Source organism: Staurois parvus, unplaced genomic scaffold, assembly GCF_062004578.1.
Source record: "Staurois parvus isolate SC_StPar_1 unplaced genomic scaffold, SC_StPar_1.0 ptg000886l, whole genome shotgun sequence".
In the NCBI taxonomy this organism is placed as follows: Eukaryota; Metazoa; Chordata; class Amphibia; order Anura; family Ranidae; genus Staurois; species Staurois parvus.
In genome coordinates this window covers 3,131,875-3,152,822 of record NW_028318682.1, presented here as the reverse complement: position 1 = coordinate 3,152,822, position 20,948 = coordinate 3,131,875, and the positions used below count along the sequence as shown (strand labels likewise).

The window sequence follows — 20,948 nt, the reverse complement described above, 5'->3', positions numbered from 1 at the left end:
CAGGTGTATAAAATCAAGCACCTAGGCATGCAGACTGCTTCTACAAACATTTGTGAAAGAATGGGTCGCTCTCAGGAGCTCAGTGAATTCAAGCGTGGTACCGTGATAGGGTGCCACCAGTGCACAGTGCGCAGAATTTGCCAACTGTCAATAGCTAAAGACCTCCAAATTTCATGTGGCCTTCAGTGGAGACATGTTCTCTGTCTGGCCATCCAATGGACGTGTCTGGGTTTGGCGGTTGCCAGGAGAATGGTACTTGCCTGACTGCAATGTGCCAAGTGTAAAGTTTGGTGGAGGGGGGATTATGGTGTGGGGTTGCTTTTCAGGGGTTGAGCTTGGCCCCTTAGTTCCAGGGAAGGGAACTCTTAAGGCATCAGCATACCAAGACATTTTGGACAATTTCATGCTCCCAACATGACTGCGCACCAGTGCACAAAGCAAGGTCCATAAAGACATGGATGAGCAAGTTTGGGGTGGAGGAACTTGACTGGCCTGCACAGAGTCCTGACCTCAACCCGACAGAACACCTTTGGGATGAACTAGAGCGGAGACTGCGAGCCAGGCCTTTTCATTCGACATCAGTGCCTGACCTAAAAAATGTGCTTCTGAAAGAAAGGTCAAACATTCCCATAGACACACTCCTAAACCTTGTGGACAGCCTTCCCAGAAGAGTTGAAGCTGTGATAGCTGCAAAGGGCGGGCCAACTCAATATTGAACCCTATGGACTAAGACTGGGATGCCATTAAAGTTCATGTGCGTGTAAAGGCAGGCATCCCAATACTTTTGGCAATATAGTGTATATACAGATCTCCACCCCGTACCCTCCTTTGAGTCCCTTGGTTCCACCCCCTACCTACCATCCAGTACTGCCCCTTTTGGAGAATACAGAACCAAGTGTAATTTTGTGATGCTAAAATAATTTGTATAGAATTTGTTGATTTTAACAAGAAAAGCAGTAAAATAGATCCCCCAGAAACATTAGACTCCATCCCAGCAACAATAGATTCCCCCACACAACAATAGACTCCCCTAGCAACAATGGACTCCACCCCAGCAACTATAGGTCCCCCAACAATAGACCCCACTCCATCAACAATAGATCCCCTGCAGTAACAATAGACCCCACCCCAGCAACAAGAGACACCCCCACACAGCAACAATATACCACCCACAACAACAAAATTTCACCCCCAGAAACAAAATATCCACCCCAGCAGCAACAACAAATCTCCCAGCAACCTCTCCTTCAACAGTAGATACCTACCAGCCAGATAAGACCCCCAGAAGCAATAGCCCTCCCACCATCAACAATAGACCCTCACACAAAAACAGATCTCCAACAGTGACAATAGATCCTCCAGCAGCCAGTATCATTAGATGCTCCAGCTCACCCCACACCCCTTGCCATTACATACATTCAGTACTGGAGGTGCCTGACTGCATTCCCGCTGAAAAAAGCTATATACAGTATCTCACAGAAGTGAGTACACCCCTCCAATTTTTGTAAATACTTAATTATCTCTTTTCATGTGACAACACTTAAGAAATGACACTTTGCTACAATGCAAAGTAGTGAGTGTACAGCTTGTATAACAGTGTAAATTCGCTGTCCCCTCAAAATAACTCAATACACAGCCATTAATGTCTAAACCTCTGGCAACAAAAGTGAGTACACCCCTAAGTGAAAATGTCCAAATTGGGCCCAATTAACCATATTCCCTCCCCTGTGTCATGACTCGTTAGTGTTACAAGGTCTCAGGTGTGAGTGCGGAGCAGGTGTGTTAAATTTGGTGGTATCGCTCTCACTCTCTCATATTGGTCACTGGAAGTTCAACATGGCACCTCATGGCAAAGAACTCTCTGAGGATCTGAAAAAAAGAATTGTTGCTCTACATAAAAATGGCCTAGGCTATAAGAAGATTGCCAAGATCCTGAAACTGAGCTGCAGCACGGTGGGCAAGACCATACAGTGGTTTAACAGAACAGGTTCAACTCAGAACAGGCCTTGCCATGGTCGACCAAAGAGGTTGAGTGCTCGTGCTCAGCATCATATCCAGAGGTTGTCTTTGGGAAATAGACGTATGAGTGCTGCCAGCATTTCTGCAGAGGTTGAAGGGGTGGGGGGTCAGCCTGTCAGTGCTCAGACCATACACCGCACACTGCATCAAATTGATCTGCATGGCTGTCATCCCAGAAGGAAGCCTTTTCTAAAGATGATGAACAAGAAAGCTCGCAAACAGTTTGCTGAAGACAAGCAGACTAAGGACATGGATTACTGGAACCATGTCCTGTGGTCTGATGAGACCAAGATAAACTTATGTGGGTCAGATGGTGTCAAGCGTGTGTGGTGGCAACCAGGTGAGAAGTACAAAGACAAGTGTGTGTTGCCTACAGTCAAGCATGGTGGTGGGAGTGTCATGGTCTGGGGCTGCATGAGTGCTGCCGGCACTGGGGAGCTACAGTTCATTGAGGGTACCGTGAATGCCAACATGTACTGTGACATACTGAAGCAGAGCTTGATCCCCTCCCTTCAGAGACTGGGCTGCAGGGCAGTATTCCAACATGATAACAATCCCAAACACACCTGCAAGATGACCACTGCCTTGCTAAGGAAGCTGAGGGTAAAGGTGATGGACTGGCCAAGCATGTCTCCAGACCTAAACCCTATTGAGCATCTGTGGGGCATCCTCAAATGGAAGGTGGAGGAGCGCAAGGTCTGTAACATCCACCATCTCTGTGATGTCGTCATGGAGGAGTGGAAGAGGACTCCAGTGGCAACCTGTAAAGCTCTGGTGAACTCCATGTCCAAGAGGGTTAAGGCAGTGCTGGAAAATAATGGTGACCACACAAAATATTGACACTTTGGGCCCAATTTGGACATTTTCACTTAGGGGTGTACTCACTTTTGTTGCCAGCGGTTTAGACATTAATGGCTGTGTGTTGAGTTATTTTGAGGGGACAGCAAATTTACACTGTTATACAAGCTGTACACTCACTACTTTACATTGTAGCAAAGTGTCATTTTTTCATTGTTGTCACATGAAAAGATATAATAAAGTATTTACAAAAATGTGAGGGGTGGACTCACTTCTGTGAGATACTGTATATATATTCATACATACAGTGTTTATATATGTACATTATTTGTGCCTGAAGCCTGCACAACACCTAATGACATTAAATCTTTATTTGGAAGGCTTGGATTAATCCTTGTCATCCTGTGGATTTACAGATAACTTCACTTTACCTTCCTAGTTCAGCCTACAGAAAAGAAGGCTGATTTTATGACATAATCCCATACACAGGAAAGCTTCAGTCAACAAGGGGTCAATGTATTAAAAAGTTATATTTAGCAAAGAGAATGACAGAGCTTAACCTCCCTAGAAAGATTTCCAATCTAAAGTTAATGCAATGTAATTAGTTAAACCTTCCTTGTAACTGGTGGGGTGGGTGTTAACTCCCAGGTTACATAGCAGAAGTACACTCTAAACAGATTTGCTGGCTAGAACGGTAGCTACTCAATCCCAAGGCACATAGTAAATGTTTAGTGAATGGGCAGCAGTTGGAAAGTTGACACTAACCTGTTTCATTTTTGTGAAGCAGATGTTCAGCTAGAACACTGGTCCTTTTTGTTGCAATACAAATGCTACCAATGGATTTAGGAAAAGCAAAGCTCTTGAGGAATGGGGTAAATGCACTTCATCAAGCCATCCATCCTGTGCATGGTTTAGCCTGGACAGACGGCAAGCAAGTTATCCTGACCACTTTACATTTACAAAATGAAGAACCAGAACTTGGCAGCTCTGTTGTGATTGGCCAGTTTGAACATGTTCATGGCCTGTACTGGGGTCCAATAATGGATATTCCGGCTCTTCTGGCTGTTCAACATAAAAAACATGTCACTGTTTGGCAGTTGTACTACAATCCACTGGAAAAGAACAAGCTGGTTGTTTCTCAGACCTGTGCTTATGGTGAATCTCTACCTATTCTTCCGCAAGGTTGTATCTGGCACCCAAATAAGGATATCTTAACTGTTTTAACCAAGAGGGACATTGCAGTTCTGTACTCCGTGTGCCATAGCAATAACAACGCTAAGGCCGACATTACAGGATGCAGTGTGATTCGGTGTGCCTGCTGGACAAAAGATGGCAGTCGGGTTGTGGCAGCCATGGATGACTCTCTTTATTCTTACTTATGGAATGATGAAAACAAAACATTAAGTCCTTGCTCTTTTTGTCCTGTATTTAACATTGACTCTACGATAGTTGCTATTCAACCCACTGTGGACTACCAAGTTGTTGTGACCGCAGAAATTGCAACAAAAAGTTCTACCAATGTCCATAAGGAGTTAGATGAATCAAAGGTGCAAGTGTCCCTCCTGAAACTAGATGAGGAATTGTCAAGAAACAATAGAAGATTGTCTGTTGATTCAGGGAGATCAGAGCCGGCAGACTTTTTGAGGGTCTCTTCATTAGTTCCAACAGATATTTCCCATATCCTTGCCAGGCATCGAAAGTCTGATCCCAGTCCTCTAGTTCACATGAAACAAAAGAGCATTTCAGTGGAAAGTAAGCCAGAATTATCTAACCTTGTTATTGTGACCTTTGAGAAGAACGCCACAACCACAAGGAAAGTATCCCTGCCAGGTATCTCCACCCCAGACATATTAGTCCTAGACTCCCATTGTGAGAGAGCTGCAGTATCGTCCAACACCTCCAACCTAGTGTTGATCTATCCCATAGCTCCATCGTGTATGCCCAACATACAACAAATCAAGCTTGAAGAGACTGAACGAGCCAAAGGTATATCTTTTCTTACGGATACTCTGTTACTAATTATGGCTGGAAGGCAAAGATCTGGTGATATGGTGTTTTTGCCAATCTCTATTTCTGAAAAATATACGGTCCAACTACTGACAAGAAAAATAATGCCCATTGAATATATACCGTCAAGGTTAAATTGTGATCAAAATATCATAAGTGACCATTGCGATACCACAGCTAGCAATAAACAACTTGGTGATGTCCACAATGTGAGCAAAGAGTTCTGGATGCCAAACCATATTGGAAATAAATCTCTACGCATTAGACGCAAACTGAGAGAAATTGCCCGGGGGACCAGCTGTGATCCAAGCCCAACATCTAGTCTAGATGACTATGATGAAAATAAATCAGTGGCAGAATCCTATAGCCCGGTAACTCTTGAGAATTTTCAAACTGAGCCAATGTCCCCAAGGGCATTGAAGGTCAATCCCGGGACAATGAACAAGACTTTCTGCAGATCTGCATCTCAGAATCCTTACAAAAAAGACCCAGAGCAAACACAGGACTGTACTGCAACATCTAACAATGTTAATGCTGAAGGAAATATTAACCATGGACTTGAGGCTCAGGAAGCAGAGTCAGAAAATTCAAAAAGCTACATCAAAATTTTGTCATACCCATCATCAGAAGATCCTCCTTGTGTATCAGTTTCTCTTCAGGTATGCATTTTGTTGTTATTTTATCATTTACTCTGTCTATACATGGAAATCTGAATGCAGTACAAGCAAATTTTGCCTCATGAGTCAAATGAATCTACATAATTTTCCTCTAGAAACTTAGTGTTTTTTTTTTACTAGAGGAATTTAAATGTAAGTGCACCTTTACCACGCCATGCTGTCTCATATGGGTACAGCAACATAGTGTGTTGAATCTACCTACCAGCCAGGGTTCCTTTTCTGTTTTTTTTTGGCTGTAAGCCACAACTGCATTTAACAGAAGCCTTCTCAAAATCCTCTACAGCCTGTGATGGCTCCATATTGAGTTATAGTAGGGACAGCGCAAGCATTGGAGCCAGCACCCCCCTTGTGCCAATCTATTGTTCTTTCAGATCACAAATGCTTAGCATGTACTCTCTCCTCTATTATGCGCTCAAGAGATAATATGATTGAGCATGCGTGGCATGAAAGAACAGGACAGCACTCCCACCTGTGGCACTAGAGCAGTGTTTCTCAACCTTTTTTCAGTCAAGGCACCCTTTAAAAGTATGGTCATTCCCAAGGCACCCTTTAAAATTATGGACAGTCTTGAGGCACTGCATTCTAAAATGTGAAAAACTTTTCTAATAGTTTTATATAACGCAGCAACATCCACACATGTAGGACACCCAACAATAGAGGTGATTTTTTCTTCCAAAGCCAATACACTCTTGCACACTGGTACTGACTAATATTCCAGTGTTTCTCTTCTCCCCCAGTTTTACTCCATCACTGAGCTAATGTGACCCCAGCACTGATGGAGAGGGGCAGGGGAGGGCCAAACTAGGATGCTGTGCAGCCAGCTGACATCCTCCTTATCAACTGATGATGTCATTGGTTGTCAGGACGCCGGCGGCTAGAAGGTCATAATGGTGCACAATGAAAACCTGTGGCTTTGTGTAACTAAAAGGCAGGCTTGTTCCACCCGCTGAGTTTCTATACAAGTTTTGACCAATTTGTAGACATTTTGCCAAGGCACCCCTGAAGAAACCTCAAGGAATCCCAGGGTCCCTGGGCTCCCTGGTTGAGAAAGACTGCACTAGAGGGTGCTGGTCCCAGGGGCTGCTTTGCCCCTACAAAAACTTGGGACAAAGCCATCACAAAGGGTTTTAACAATCTACTTTTAAAGGCAGTTTTGGCTTCCATTGTTTAAACAGAAAGGGAACATTGGCTGGAAGGAAGGTTTAGCACAATATGTTTCTATATGCATATGACAGCATAGTGTACTTTTTTGGTAAAGCTAAATTTACACTTTAAAATGACTATGCTGCCAAAGATTCTTCCAGTAACACACTTTCAGTTCTAGGATGACAACAGCCACTCACCTTTCTGTATCAGGACAACAGAAGCAAGATAGGACCACATAACCCAACCCTTCTCCTGTTTTCCAAAGCATAGAAGGGTGTGCTTCTGTAGTCCTCAGAGCTAACAAAGAACAATATAACTGATAACAGTCAGCCATATGGACTGTGTGCCGAGGAGTCTTTGTGTTCCGGGTATTTGTCCCTGGGTGCAAATATATCACCATCCAGCCATAGCAGCTTTCAGCCTCTCATAGAGTTTTACAGGTAGCCAGCAGCAGATCTGGATGGTGCGCCTGTGCCTTGCACCCACATGAAAAAGCTGCAATCTCATGTACAGGGCTAAACACCCAGTGTGCATGGGGCCTTACACTGACGAGTGCTGAGCTCCTAGTGCATTCAATTAGTATATTGATAATAATCTTTTCTCTTTATTTTTTCTAAGTCATCAGATGTAGGAGGAGGTGACTTCAGACTTGTGCTTTTATGTCATGGAAAACTTCACCTAAGGACTGTGCGGGAGATCTTTCACCTCCAGACCATTGAAATGATGTTTGGTAATAATTTTATTTACCTATATACCCTTCTAATTTATTATATTATTGTGATAACGTACATCACATGTCTTTAAGTTACGTCTTTTTATTTTATATATATATATATATATATATATATATATTATGTGTGTGTATATATATATATATATATATATATATATATATATATATATATATATATATATATATTTATTTATTTATTTATTTTTTATATATACTAAATTCCATGTATACCAAAATTCATAAAAAAGCTGAAATGAGAAGGAATTGAAGAAGACCTGCTGTAACGACCATTAAAGTTAGGGGGGAATTAAAAGCTGCCGTCAGATTTTTTTTTTCTGCCATCTGTATCTGAATAGGGAGATTTCATTTCACTTCCTGTCCCACAGGCTCAACAGGAAGTGAGAAGATATCTATATCCTATATGAGTGGAATCTCTTCTAAGACAATTGATGTGCAAACAAGTGTCCTTTCAATTCCTGATCTAATAAGCAACTCAGAATTTCAGATTTATCCTTGCTTTCATTCCTGGTGACATTGGTGACCAGGACAATTAGAGAGCCATTTTCCCTAAAAAGGACACAGATAGCAATGGAAAACTGCCAGGGGTTCTAACTCCTCACTACCTTATACAAATAAAAAAAAAAAAGCGCCTTCACTTATGCTTTAAAGCAGTATTAACCATTTGACCTCCTGAGGATTTACCCCCCTTGATGACCAGGCCTCTTTTTGCTACTCAGCGCTGCACTAATTCAACTGATAATTGCGCGGTCATGCAATGCTGCACCCAAACGAAATTTACGTCCTTTTTTTCACACAAATAGAGCTATTTTCGGTGGTATTTGATCACCTGTGCGCTTTTTATTTTTCACGCTATAAACAAAAAAAGGCCAAAAATTTTGAAGAAAAACTATATTTTTTACTTTCAGCTATAAAAAATATATAGTAAACTCAAATTTAGTAATAAATTTAGGCCAAAATGTATTCTGCTACATGTTTTTAGTAAAAAAAATCCCAATAAGTGTATATTGATTGCTTTGTGTGACAGTTATAGCGTCTACAAACTATGGTATAGATACTGCAATTTACGCCATTTTTTTGCTATACAGCGCTGCGCTAGTTTAACGGACAATTGCGCGGTCATGCAATACGGTACATAAATGAAATTTACATCCTTTTTTTTCCCACAAATTAAGCTTTCTTTCGGTGGTATTTGATCGCCTGTGCGGTTTTTATTTTTTGCGCTATAAAAAAAAGGCTGACAATTTTGAGGAAAAAAAACAATATTTTGGACTTTTTGCTAAAAAAAAAACAATACGTGTAAATTAATTGGTTTACGTGAAAGTTATAGCGTTTACAAATGGCGGGAAAGATACTGGGATTTTTAGTTTTTTTATACTAATAATGGTAGCGATCAGCGACTTATGGCGGCGATCAGCGACTTATGGCGGGACTGCGGCGGACATTCTGACATTGGGGGGTACTGACTTGGGGTCACTGACATCCCCAGTGACACCAATACAGTGATCAGTGCAAAAAAACAAAACACTGACACTGTACTAATGGCACTGGGGAGGAAGGGGTTAAGTTTATTATTCAGGGAAAGGGTTAACTGTGTGAGGGGAGTGTTTTACTAGGAGGCGGGGGTGTGTACTGCAGGGAACACCACTGATCGGGAGAGAGAAACTCTTCTGTCCTGATCAGCGTGTCCTGGAGCTGTCAGGGAACTGACAGAAAGCACAGCTACTGCAACTGTGCTCTCTGTCAGCGATTGCCGCTAATCGCCGGGACATAGCCGGTAATGACCGGCTGTGACCCGTCGACTGACATCCGCGGCTGTGATCGGTGGGACAGGTAGGGCGGCGGCACGCCTCGCGCGCGCCCCCTACCTGTTTTCAAAACACGTTTTAAAACGTGCTTTTGCCCAGCCGTGCCGCCCTGCCGCCGTATTTCTACAGTGGCTGGGCGGCATGTGGTAAAATCCAAAACCAAAATTGTAATATATTACGGTTTACCAATCATTAGATGTGGTGGCTGCATTTGTTTTCTTTTTTTACCCTAGGTTCACACCTAAGCTTTTTCTGCAGCGTTTTGCAGAAATGCAGTACAGTCCATTTAGCATGATTTCCTATGGAACATGTTCACACCTGCGCGTTTTACCAGGTGTATTTTATGGAAAGGGTCAGGGACTTTTTTGAACTCAAAAAGTTGCGTTTTTGTTTCTATAGACTGCAATGGAAATGCTTCAGAAAAGCATGTATTGCGTTTGATGCGTTTTGCTTTTTAAATCTGCCTAATAACAAGAAAAATAAAAAAATATGAAAAATAATGCAAAACGCATCAAAAATGTGGCAAAACGCAATGCAGAAACAGCTCAAACGCAACCTGCATAGGTGTGAACCTAGCCTTAAGCTTTTCCCCCTCTGTTTTCACCAGGTGATCTGGCCAGTAACACACCTCCTGTATTAGAACGCCCCCACTCTGGATGAAGGAGCACGGGAAACCCTTTAGATACACTAAACAAATTGACGCTGGATTCCAGCTAATACATTAAAAGCAGTTACAACAACCTTTTTTTTTCTTTTGGGATAAAGGTTTTACATAAAAAAATAAAATCTGATCATTGTAAGCATCCATCAGTAGAAAAATGGTTTGTCTCAACCTTGTACCTGCTACATCTGCAGGATAGCTTGAAAAACATTTGCTGGTCAGATCACTACTTGAAAATAAAGAAAAGAAAGGCAAAAAAAGAAAACTATATGAATATATGCGAGCGCAGACAAAGAAAAGCAGCCAGCATAAAAGGCGAACCTCTAGATCTCCAGATAATACAGTATGATATAAATGCAGCGCTAAGGTATGATGTATAATAATAATAAAGGTATTGGGAAGTGAGCGCTATTGCAGCGCATAAGAAGTGATAATGTGATGAATCGTCTCTAGATGACGTATCAAAAGAAGGGCATATATAAAGTCAATATATAAAGTGACTGTAGTGCATCATGCACAGAGAATACAAATCAAGTCCAGATAAATTAGTGATCCGTGCTCCGTGTCGGTGATCTTTATGACGAGGGCCAGTAAATGAATGCACTCACCAGAAGCGCAAAAGGTATGCGCATGTGTATATATATATATATCTCTCCGCCAATGATCATCTGGGTCTGGGCAGGGACTGCGGGGTCATCAAGTACCCCGTAGGTACACAGGGTAACAGCACTCTCTCACAGGACTCACTCTGCTCCAGGAGACAGCTCCAGGTATTACCGGATCAGAGGCATGAGCAGTTGGGGGAAATCTCCACCTTGGGGGCTCGCATGTCACAAGCCAGAGACAAATGGGTACTCACAGCAGGATTTGTTCCAAAGGAAACTGTGTATGATGCACTACAATCACTTTATATATTGACTTTATATATCCCCTTCTTTTGATACGTCATCTAGAGACGATTCATCACATTATCACTTCTTATGCACTGCAATAGCGCTCACTTCCCAATACCTTTATTATTATTATACATCATATCTTAGCGCTGCATTTATATCATATTAAAAAAAGAAAACTAATGCAGCCATCACATCTAAGAACTGGTAAACTGCCATATAATAAATGTTTGCTTTTCGGCTTAATACTTGCCCTCCAGAAGATTTACCCCCCTTCCTGACCAGGCCATTTTTTGCGTTAAGTTGCTGCGTTACTTTAACTGACCATTGTGTGGTCATGCAACCCTGCACCCAAATTAACTTTATGTCCTTTTTGTCCCATGAATTGAGCTTTCTTTCGGTGGTATTTGATTGCCTGTGCGGTTTTTATTTTTTGCACTATAAAAAAAAAGACCTACAATTTTGAGAAAATATTTTTGACTTTTTGCTATTAAACATGCCCAGTAAAAAAAGTTTAAAAATCTAATTTTGTCCAAAAATTTAGGCCAAAATGTATTTTGTTACATGTCTTTGCTAAAAAAAAATCCCAATATGTGTAAATTAAATGGTTTACGTGAAAGTTTTAGCGTTTACAAATGGTGGTATATATACTGGAATTGTTTATTTTTTTACTAGTAATGGCGGCGACCAGTGACTTATAGCGGGACTGCAGCGGGCATTCTGACACTGGGGGGAACTGACTTGGTGTTACTGACATCCCCAGTGACACCAATACAGAGATCAGTGCTAAAAAAAGCACTATCACTGTACTAATGGCACTGGGTCGGAAGGGGTTAACGTGAGGGCCGATCAAAGGGTTAACTGTGTGCTGGGAATGTTTTACTAGGGGGCGGTGTCAGTGTGCTTCATTGTAAGCAGGCGCGGACTGACCATTTGGGAACTCGGGCCCTGCCCAAGGGCCCGGGGTTAGTAGGGGGCCCCATGAGATGCCCCTGGTACCTTTCATAGGCTTTTTTGGGTGTGGTTTGAGTGTAGGCAAGGACACAGGGGCCCCATGATCCCCTATTGCCCGGGGGCCCCATGATTTGTCAGTCCACCCCTGATTGTAAGCACACTGCTTTGGATGGCTGTGCACAGCCATCCAAAGCAGTGTGCCCAAGCTGACAGGGAGGAGAACTGTTATTAAACAAAACAGTTCTCCTCCCCGTCAGAGATCATCAGAAATCACTGGGTCCCGGCGAGTAATCACCGGCTGAGACCTGGTGAATGACAGCCGCGGCGCGGGTAGGGCGCGCAACTCGCGCGCGCCCCCTACCTGGACATGAAGATTCAAGTACATATATGTGTGATTTTGTGCACCTGTGCTGCCCTGTAGCAGTATTTCTGCTATAGGGCGGATGGGAAGCGGTTAACTTGTATGAACCTAAAGCTAGATTCCTTCAGTTTGTACTGTTGAAATTATGGATGTATTAAATACTGTTATATCATAAATGTTTTTTTACCATAATCTTTACACTTTAGAAATGCTTTTCCCAGATTGGTGGGTTCATGTTTTGGGGGTGAGTTGTCTGATCAGATCAAGTGTCACAGCACTTTTTCACTTTCTTCACATTTCGTTTTGTCCTGTCCTGTAGATGTTGGAGGAGATTTTGCGATTTGAAATGACAGTAGACATTATACTTTACAATAGGAAACTAAAATATCACATTAGCAAAAGTATTTGTCTTTATGGCACACAACTCAGCATGTGAATATGGGGGTTTAGCAGTATTGGATAGGAGGAGATGAAGCTCTGGCTAATGTAATGATGCTCAATTAACTGTTCCACAGATCCACCTTAGTGACCCATGTGACAATAATTTTAAGAAGACCTGTAAGAGATCATTTTTAAAAAAATCTGTGGTTAAAATAAACAGGAACTGCAGTAGGAGGTAGTTGACAGCTTAGGCTGCCATTAAACAGCAGCAGTGGAACATCTCTGCTCATCACCACTGGATCACAGTTTTAACACTTTCTTGTCTTGTAGTGGAGACTAAGATGCTGTGTCCCACATTTAAGCTGGCCATACACAATTCATTTTTTTCTCATTCAGCCAGCAGACTGAACAAACAAAAGAAAAACACAGATTTTTCCATCCACAACAACAAGGTGTATGGAGCAGTCCTTCCCACTAGGACATTGTATTCTGACAGCAGGACCCACAGCTGCCAGAATATACTGATTGGCGACTGCAGCTGCTGATCAAGAAAACATTTCCAACATGTCCCTTTGACAGACGTCAGTCAATCAATCAACTTCTGTCAAGCATGGACTGCCACACACTGATCAAAATTAATCTAGGCCCTGTTGAACTAAACAAATTTCAAACAGTATTTATTTAGTTTAGGTACTTATATAGTGCCATCAATTTACACACACACATATATATATAGGGGTGTACAATCTAAAGTTCCTAACTTACATTCATACATATGCCAATTTAGACAGGATCCAATTAACCTACCAGCGTGTCTTTGGAGTGTGGGAGGAAACCAGAGTACCCGGAGGAAACCCACACAGGCACTGGGAGAACATGCAAACTCCAGGCAGGTGGTGCTGTGGTTGGGATTTGAACCAGAAACCCTAGTACTGCCAGGCAGAAGTGCTAACCATTTAGCCACTGTGCTGCCCAAACAGTATTGCTTGACTGCCCATTGTGAAGGGTCAGATTTCTATTTTTGAAACCTAGCTAATGTATTGGGGTATAGGAGCAATTATAAATATCTTTTTCCCACTAAAGCACTGTCGTCTTTATTATTTATACCATTTTGCATTCTTCAAATGGAGCTTTAAATTGCAGTACTCTGGAACATACAAACAAAATCTAAAAAAAATTACAAAAATGTATTCAGTTAATTTGTACAGACAAACTGCATACTGTATATTTTCACACTCAACACTTCAATAAAATGTTCAGTACATATACCGTAAGTCCACCTTTAAAGGTATTAATTGAAACCACCAAACCAAATGTTGACAATTTACATAACACTATTTCCCCAAATGCAGCTCGGTGAAAGCATTTTGCACATTTCCATGCTTCCTCAGGACTGTAGAGGAAAAAGCCAATATACGATGGTAGTCTACCAGAATATGCAGCATTTATCACCTCTTTTACAAAGAACATTCTCTGGTTTTACCAGTCCAAACATATCTTAGAATTTTGTGCCATTGTAAAGATAGGCTTAGATGACAGTCCTTAGTCCTACCAGTTCCCGAGCTACCTATGAGTGCTTGCAAATGTTCATACCAGTGCTCCTGGGTGCATCTATTCTTATATACTCGCAGCAACTTTCAGAAAATGGTTATTTGCGTACCTACAGTTTAGTACAGTCTTTCTCAACAAGGGTGCACAGGCACCCTTGGTTGCCTTAAGGCTTCTTCAGGGGTGCCTTGGCAAAATGCCCAAAAATTGTATACAAGCCAGCAGGTGGATCAATCCTGCCTTTTAGTTCCCAAACCACAAGTTTCCATTGTGCACTTTTATGACCTTCTAGCTGCCAGCATCCTAACAACCAATGACATCATCGGTTGATAAGGAGGACTCTGTCGGGTGCATGCACATCATCCTTGTTTGGCCCTCCCCCCGCCCCTCTCTGTCAGCACTGGGGTCACATTAACAGAGTGAGGGAGAGAAAATGAGAGGGACACACTGGAATACTAGTCGGTACCGGTGTACAAAGGTGTATTTACTTTGGAAGAATAAATCGCCTTTTGGTGTACTGAATGTGTGCAGAATAGGTTTTACATTTTAGATTGGGGTGCCTTGAAATTGTGCAGAATTTTAAAGGGTGCCTTGTGATTATCCATAACTTTAAAGGGTGCCTTGTGATTATCCATAACTTTAAAGGGTGCCTTGAGATTATCCAGAATTTTAAAGGGTGCCTTAACTGAAAAAAGGTTGAGAAACACTGATCAGTACACATTATTAGAAAATCAGATGAAAATATCCATATTTGGAAAAATCATTCGATTTTCTGTTCGTTATTATACTGCTTTTTAGAGCCAATGTCGACTGTTCTGATAAAAAATTTCTGAAGGGACTTGTTGGAAAATTTTTCTCGTTAGTTAGCAGAACTAATGATTCTCATTTAGTTAGTACAATATTTGTCCTTAAAAAATTGAATGAGCAAGACCACGTATGATCAGAAAGTAGGACACGGAAGAAGATGGCAGCAAAAAGAATTTTCGTAAGCATGAAAGAAATATCATATACAGGATACTAAAATATTTTTTTTTAAGGAGATATAAAGTAAAATTTTTGTGATAGTGATAGGTGAATAGCAGTTTACAGTTTACCAATATACAGATTATCCCTTGGATTACAAATAAAGGGTAATGATTATTAGTTGTTATTATTATTATTATTATTATTAAAATACTATTTTTGATTTTACTAATTTTGATGGTTATTATTATTATTACTGTTACTATGATTAGAAGGGTCACAGGAACATTACAACACGCTGAAATGTAGATATGTACATGGGAAGTTTTCAAGCTGCATACATTCAAGGATTTTCATACAATGGAATTCTCGTTTTCAACATGGTACAAACATTTGGAAAAAAATCTAATGATGAATTTTTTAATAATGTATACTAGGCTTAAAGGATAAGTTCAGTTTACTAAAAAAAAATAATAAATGCACATGTTTTTGCAGGTATTTTTTTTTACTAGGAGCCTGCACAGCATTGCACCCATGATCAGCAGATTGTGGTTGCAATGTGAAGCTCCAGCAGACTGTCAGTGTACCTGTTTGCTCATACCTCGTACAGGCAGTTACTGAATGACAGGAAGCTTTACCTAGAGTGCTCATCAGCGCTCTGGTAGTTCACTGAGAACTACAAGCCAAGAGCCGCAAAAGCTGTCAGTACTTGTCGTTCTCCCATTCACAGAACTCTGAATGAATGATGTGGCCAGATGGGCGGAGCCCTGCACGGCTGCGGTATTTTTAAATTGTGACAGCAGGTGCAGGGAGAGGATTCCCGGCTCGCTGTCACAACAGGGGATGGGGGGAGGGGGGTGCTTTAACAGTGCATGGGCTGCTTTAGCAGTAACATGTTACATGTTACACCTTGAAGTCACAAGGCTTTGAGTGTAGCAGCAGCATAGCATCATATCTCCCTGCAGTGGAATGACAGAGTTCTGAGTATTGATATTGGAGAGGATGTTTGCATACCAAGCTCCCTAAAGTTAAAGTTTTCTGGGGAGCTCCAGGGAATAAATAAGGAGACTTTGAACAGGGACATCTAGATGCCTGTCTTAAGTGTGATATGGTGATATGTCAGTTTATACTGCAATTTAAAAAGCCACAGATGAACCTTTAATTGCCATTTTAACCCGTGTGTGTCACCTTGTGTGTCTGTACCAAGGCCAAACATTCCAGGGGATGGAAACTTTTGATCAGGGCCATTTGGGTGATTTCTGTTATCATTATGATATAAAAAGGAGACAAACAAGTATGTGATAATAAATGGCTTCATATGATCACTATCCTTAAAGGATAAGTTCACCTTTTTGACAAAAATAATAAATGCACTTTTTTTTGCAGGTAAAAAAATGTGCATTTATTATTTTTGTCTGCAGGAGCCTGTAAAGCATTGCACCAGTGATCAGAAGATTGCTGAAGCCATGCAGGTCTCCTGCAGACCTGTCAGAATATCTGCTTGTTGTACGGGATGTACGGTCAAGTAGATATACTGACAGGAAGCTTCAATGAACTACCACAGTGCTCCACAGCACCATGGTGGTTCATTGAAAACTACAAACCGACAGCCGCTAAGGCTGCCTGGACTTGTAGGCACTCATTCACAGAACTCTGTGAATAATTGATGCAGCCATGGGGGCGGCAAGCGTGGTTGCAGCTGTGGGAACATGTTACATGTTCCACCCTAAAAACGGGTGGAACATGCAACATGTTCCCAAAGGTGAACTTATCATTTAAATAAAATACATTTTGTTTTGCATGATCTGTCCCATTTTAAATATTAATGGAAACCTTTCATGATTTCTGCCAGGGTATGCAAACTTTTGAGATCAACTGTATTCTTTATGTCCCCAAAGTCTAGCTGGGGGCTATAATTGTATATTATATATAATTTTATACTACTATACAATATTATATACAATTGTATGTTGTATATATAATAATCCTCCTGTTGCATCTTGTATTATATCTGCAGACACAAAGTGGGTTGTCCTCACGGAAGATGGCGAGGGCTTTGCCCCAGTAATATTCAGACCCAATCAAGAAGTTATGATACGTGAGGCAAAAGATCACTGTACATCCTTACCTTCCACCACTGAGTCTACTGGATCTACAGAGAAAAAGCAGTAAAAAGAACGTGATTTCATCCTTCAGTTATGTTGTATGCTACCACTTGCTGTGACGAGACTCTGAAACATGTGCTGTCCATGGTACTTGAAGAATAGTTCTGTAAAATGTATTAGTAATTAGAAAAGTGATTTGCTTCTTAATATGCCGCAGTAAATGGCATTCCTTTAAGATGAAAATTATGCAGCAGTTCTCTGTGTCCCAGTTCACATGGTTTCTTGTAACTGAGCAGTTTTGGAATAGCTGAACATTGCTATTAATGTTTTGGACAATTGTGTGTTTCCAATTATATAAAATCAGTTTATAGAAGACTTTCTTCTGCTCCAGAATAACTGTATGACTGTGATCCTGTGCCCAAAGCCAACTCCATAAAGACATGGTTTGGTGTTTGGTGTGGAAGAACTCAAGTGACCTGCACAGAGCCTTAACCCCAACACTACTGAACATCCTTGGGATGAATTACTTCTCATCTAACATCAATACATGACCTCACAAATGTTTTTTTTAAACAAAATTGGCAAAACAAATCCCACAAACACATGCAAAAGGCACTTTCAGACAGCCTTCCAAGAAGAGTAGAGGCTATTATTGCCTCAAAAGGGGGGTGGAGGAGTAACTCCACATTATTGCCCTTGGTTTTGGAGTAGGATTTCCAGCAAGCTCACTATTTTATCACATAGTGTTTTATCATATAGTTTAAAGTGTAACTACAGTAATTTTTTTTGGAGAGAGTGGCTATGGGTTAGACTCTCTGTTCGGTTTTTATCACTGTATAGGTTCCTATTAAGGCCCCTCACTTTCATCCCCGAGTGAGAGAAACCTCAAACTGAGGCTCTAATTCTTCATAAATATAATGAAAAAAAAAAAGGTTTGATTTCCCCTCAGTTCCTTGGTGACCACTATCAATTGGATAGGAAGCGAGAGAGCCTTCCCCAGTGGGCATACAAGCAGCAAAAACCTTATAGGGCATCTCAACTCTCTCCAAAGAAAAATTAATTTTACAATAAATTTAGAACCAGTTATTCTGCTTATTTACAGCTGTTTCAGTATTTCTTAGCAATTATCAGTACAAGATATGGAAACTATGGATTCCACTGTGAAGTGCTTGAGTAGCAAGGGCACAGCACAATAATTAAGATTATGAAGAGGAACTTTAGTAGTCGTCCTTAAAATTACTGTGTGATGTAGGATTTCCTTCTGTGATAATAACATCAAGTGACAGGGGTCTTAGCTTAACAGTCCAAGCAGCTGCAAAGACCAGAACAGAGAGAACTTACTATAGCGCTACCCCCTTAAGAGCCGTTGAGTATTTTTGGGTTCCCTGTCTGTTCTTAGCCTGTTTTAGAAGTACAGTCCCTGCTGACACTTCAGTGAAACCTTGGCCAGGAGGACTCCCTGGCTTTGAACGATAAAGAAAACACACAGTTTAAGGTGAACAAGTATTCTAATTGCATTGAGGTCAGAGTATAAAGAGTGCAAGCACAAAAAGAATGACAGTAGATGTGCATAAAAATTCAACACTCCAAAAGATCTAACAAAATAATGAAGCACAGTATCACTTTAAACAAACCCAAATGTCCTGTCGTATCAGAATTTAAACATCAATTCTAACTTCTGAGATCTCTCCCCAAATGAGCTGAAGTGAACCATCAAGATGTCAGGCTAACTCACTTTTAGGTTCTCAATAGCTGGTAACTGGGTTTAACTCTTGAGACGAATAAGTTTGCTATAAGTGTTCGTATCTTATTAAAGAATGGGGACAAATCTTCTGCGTGCTTGATGGGGCCCTAGTTGATGCACATTAAGGTTCAGATCTCTCCTGGTGTAAGAGCAAGATTTCCTCAAGATGGTAAGCCACAGAAATATCTCCCCTTTTGGTGGTGTTGAAACTGGGTTTGGTCTCTTTGACACAAAGGATGAAAGCAAGGATTGGCTAAAATTGAAGAAAGGGCAGAAGCGAACTTCAGCAGAGATTGAACCCCAAAAGACAATAAACTAATCTAATGAAGCAAGTTCCTTGGGAATTGGGAGAGGCTTGAAATGAAATACTGGTGTAATCCTGTCTTCAGGGAGCACATGCTGTGGCCAGAGTACTGCAGTTCCAGGTTAATTGTGAGACACTAAAGCAGTAGGCCGTAATACTAAATGGGTTAGGTAGTCTGGATCTCAATCTGATAATCTGTGGTATAAAGTGTACTTTACACAATTGAAATGAGCTCAGTCACTTGCAACTTGTGATGATCTGGGTTATGGAAACCTCTCACCCGGTTTGTATTATTTGCAGCATGAGCGATATTTTCTCAGTTGGAGGGAGGGCCCCCATATTCTCTTGGTCCCTCTGTTAAGAAGTGATGCCGATGGCAGCACTATGATCTGCCTGCAGGATTGACTGTTGTGCTTGTGAGCGATACCAGCGGTCTCCTTTTCTGAGTGCAGAAGTCCTGCTACCAGCATACAAGTTCAACAAGGCTTTGCTTCAATAAAGTCTGGATAACTGAACCACAGAATACTGCCATCTTGTGTTTAATTAACATCCTGCAATCAGTATTAGTGCAGTAAGTTACATTACTTTTATTCCAAAAACGTATGGAAAATCCTCCATGATATAGCAGATCAAAAGGTCAGCATAGGTTTCAGATAAAGGTGCCCCAGTTGGTCCACCTCTCTAAAATGCTGCAAGACCCTTAAGAAGGACCTAGCCCATTTGAATTTTGGCTGATTCCTGTTGAATCTACAAAAATTGGTTGCATGGATGGCCCTGTTGGCACCAGCAGGGTTCACAAAAGTTCACTTTTCAATCAACTTATGTTGGAGGAGATAAGTGGAAAATTCTCGGCCAAACAGCACCTACATCCAGTTAGATGTAGGTGCCATCCAAGTATTGGGCTGTGTGGACTGTCAGAATATAATAGCCAGCAGGGGAGATTCCCCTATTCACGCTGTCAAGTGAGTTTTCAGCCAAGTGGGAGGTTAACATGTATAGCACCATTTCAATTGAACATTGTCAGCCATTTGGTGACCATTTATCTTACATTATAGGTAAATCTGGATTGGAATCACACCAATTACAGATCTTAAACTAATTACATGATCTCAAACAAGCCAATCAGTGTCTCAAAAGAACTGTCATGTATATTATTGCAGTGGTATTGGCCTCAATGGGGGTTGTTTGCTAAAGCTGGAGAGTGCAAAATATGGAACAGCTCTACACAAAAACCAATGAGCTTCCAGGTTTTATTGCCAAAACTCAATTGAACAAGCTGAACTTAGAAGCCAATTGGTTACCATGCACAGCTGCACCAGATTCTGAGTTCACCAGTCTTAGTAAACCTACCCCAACATGTCTTTGTTTAAGTTCTATATATATATATACTGCTTAAAAAAAATTAAAGGAACACTTTTTAATCAGAGTATAGCATCAAGTCAATGAAACTCCTGGGATATTGATCTGGTCAGTTAAGTAGCAGAGGGGGTTGTTAATCAGTTTCAGCTGCTTTGGTGTTAATGAAATTAACAACAGGTGCACTAGATGGGCAACAATGAGATGACCCCCTAAACAGGAATGGTTTTACAGGTGGAGACCACTGACATTTTATTCCCTACTCATCTTTTCTGTTTTTCACTAGTTTTGCATTTGGCTAGGGTCAGTGTCACTACTGGTAGCATGAGACAATACTTGGACACTACAGAGGTTGCACAAGTAGTCCAACTCCTCCACGATGGCACGTCAATACGTGCCATTGCCAGACGTTCTGCTGTGTTTACCAGCACAGTCTCAAGAGCATGGAGGAGATTCCTGGAGACAGGCAGTT

At 41.2% G+C, this 20,948-nt stretch overlaps 1 protein-coding gene across 1 annotated transcript; it reads left to right on the top strand.

Moving 5' to 3' along the window:
• The first annotated feature begins 3,517 nt into the window (after nt 1-3,517).
• Nucleotides 3,518-18,167, top strand: LOC149442434 (WD repeat and coiled-coil-containing protein-like). Its single transcript, XM_089656098.1, has 3 exons — nt 3,518-5,483; nt 7,266-7,377; nt 16,985-18,167. Exons 1-3 carry the CDS (start codon nt 3,645-3,647, stop codon nt 17,137-17,139), a joined length of 2,106 nt encoding a protein of 701 aa, XP_089512224.1. The 5' UTR covers nt 3,518-3,644; the 3' UTR covers nt 17,140-18,167.
• The last annotated feature ends 2,781 nt before the right edge of the window (nt 18,168-20,948 follow it).